This window comes from Electrophorus electricus, unplaced genomic scaffold, assembly GCF_041902795.1.
Source record: "Electrophorus electricus isolate QZ-2024a unplaced genomic scaffold, ASM4190279v1 Scaffold236, whole genome shotgun sequence".
NCBI lineage: Eukaryota > Metazoa > Chordata > Actinopteri > Gymnotiformes > Gymnotidae > Electrophorus > Electrophorus electricus.
The window spans coordinates 1-2500 of NW_027658516.1; the positions used below are offsets into that span (position 1 = coordinate 1).

General features: G+C 40.6%; 1 protein-coding gene across 1 annotated transcript in view; it reads left to right on the forward strand.

The window, feature by feature from the left end:
• Positions 1-385: 385 nt before the first annotated feature.
• LOC145655360 (semaphorin-3G-like) overlaps positions 386-2500 on the forward strand; it is a 36772-nt gene continuing 34657 nt past the window's right edge. The window contains exon 1 of the mRNA XM_081708995.1: positions 386-597. Within this exon, the coding sequence (XP_081565121.1) occupies positions 492-597 (106 nt within the window). The 5' untranslated portion in view covers positions 386-491. The remainder of the gene's footprint in view (positions 598-2500) is intronic.

A 2500-nucleotide genomic window follows, 5' to 3' on the forward strand; every position in this document is an offset into this window, starting at 1 on the left:
GGAATGCTGACGTCATGCTGTAGCCGCAACTCTCTCGTAAAGAGGCTCTCATCTGACAATATCTAAACCTCTTCATCCGCACAGACGTGTCCCAAAAGCCTACCGCTGTTCTCACTGCCCCTGTATGCATGACCGTGACCCCCGACGGCCCCGCGCCGAGAAGCAAGGCGCATAATTAAAGCTTACTGCAGGAATGGGCGAAAGGAAGATGGGAACGGAAACGAAATATTCTTTGAGCCCGAAATGTAATATAATCTTAAACTTTATATTAGGTTGCACATGGCACAAAGTACGCCGGAGTGTAGTATTGTGTCCGACTTAACGGTTTTTTTTTTTTAAACGGGCTGCCCCGGCGAGCGAGGGCGGGGTGGTCGAGCGTGCTCTCGGAACGAGCTCAAGGAGGGCGCAGTGTGGGAAACACGCGCGCACGTCCGGGCTGCTCGTGCGCTTACGGAGCTGTCGCCTTCATTCCACTAGCAATTAGGACAAACATGGAGCTATCGACGTTCTCTGCGCTTCTCTTATTGATGGCATTTGCCTTCAATACGCCGTTAGCAACTAAACCGAATGTTCCGCGCCTTCGCCTCTCATTTAAAGGTAAAAAAAGATACATGTCTATTTTTGTTCTTGTTTATTTGAGATTAAGGTGATTGTAGAGTGTATAACACAGTTTCAAGTGTTGTTGTTGTTTGGGTTTTTTTTGCTTTTTGTAAACTTTTCTGAGTCAGTCCAACTCTGATGGTGTTACTGGGGAGCGAATAGCTAAAGAGTTAGACACAGTTGTCAAATTTATTTAGCGCCATGTTAGAACAGGCGTATATGTGTTTCAAATTATGACACTATTTCTGAATTTTTAGAATGTTGTGGTTATACTACCGATTAAAAAAAATGTTTGAACATCCAACCCGTTTTATAAACGCTTGGTTAAAATAGTGCCTGTACGCGAGCGCTGCTTGAGAAGGACCGCAGGTGCGCGACAGTAATAACCACTTTCTCTCCACGCGCGCCAAACCTTTTCCGAGATTTTTTGCAAGCCGTAACTGCAAACCTTTTCTGCCTTTTCTTATGCTAGCTCGTATGCCTTTTACAGTTATAGGATAATTTTTATATTTTTATAGTTTATAATATATAAACTATATATATAGTTACAGGATAATGTGCGAGTTACGGTCTCCTTTTTTATTTTTATGAGAACATGCATTGCCCACTGGTATAATAAGAAATCACTAAATACTTCATTTATTACTTAGTTTCACGTCGTTACGGGATCACAAATTTTAACTTTATAAAGGACTTTTTGAAGTTTTGGTTTGAGTGGTGCTGAAAGTGGAAGAGTCTTTCTGACGGTGGGAAATTCACACACTCCTTTGTCTGATTACCTGAGTCTTCATCACACGTGACGGGGCGCGCGCCATCTCTCAGCCCTCGAGCTCTTCTTACTGGGACTGGAGATATTTTATTCCAGAATTCTGTTATCGATTTATAGGAAAACGCGGTGCCGCAGGGTCATTGAGCTTGGTGTCTGCTGGAGAGCTCTGCTTACTATACTATACTATACTATACTATACTATACTATACTATACTACAATAAGGTATAGTGTGACTTAAATAGCTGTATGGTAGGTAACACTGAACATTTCTGCCTTGAATCAGACTTTTTTGTAGTTCATTTTATTAATGCAAAGGTAGCTTGCCACGAATTCCTGCTTTAAAGTATGGTACACTGTTATTATCTCAAAGAACAATTATAAAACTACTATAATATCTGTGGTCACATAGGAGAACAAGGCTATGTAGGGCTGTTCCTGCTTTAAAGTATGGTACACTGTTATTATCTCAAAGAACAACTGTAAAACTGCTAAAATATCTGTGGTCACATAAGAGAACGAGGCTATGTAGGGCTGTTCCTGCTTTAAAGTATGGTACACTGTTATTATCTCAAAGAACAACTGCAAAACTGCTATAATATCTGTGGTCACATAGGAGAATGAGGCTATGTAGGGCTGTTCCTGCTTTAAAGTATGGTACACTGTTATTATCTCAAAGAACAACTGCAAAACTGCTATAATATCTGTGGTCACATAGGAGAACGAGGCTATGTAGGGCTGTTCCTGCTTTAAAGTATGGTACACTGTTATTATCTCAAAGAACAACTGCAAAACTGCTAAAATATCTGTGGTCACATAGGAGAACGAGGCTATGTAGGGCTGTTCCTGCTTTAAAGTATGGTACACTGTTATTATCTCAAAGAACAACTGTAAAACTGCTAAAATATCTGTGGTCACATAAGAGAACGAGGCTATGTAGGGCTGTTCCTGCTTTAAAGTATGGTACACTGTTATTATCTCAAAGAACAACTGTAAAACTGCTAAAATATCTGTGGTCACATAAGAGAATGAGGCTATGTAGGGCTGTTCCTGCTTTAAAGTATGGTACACTGTTATTATCTCAAAGAACAACTGCAAAACTGCTATAATATCTGTGGTCACATAGGAGAACG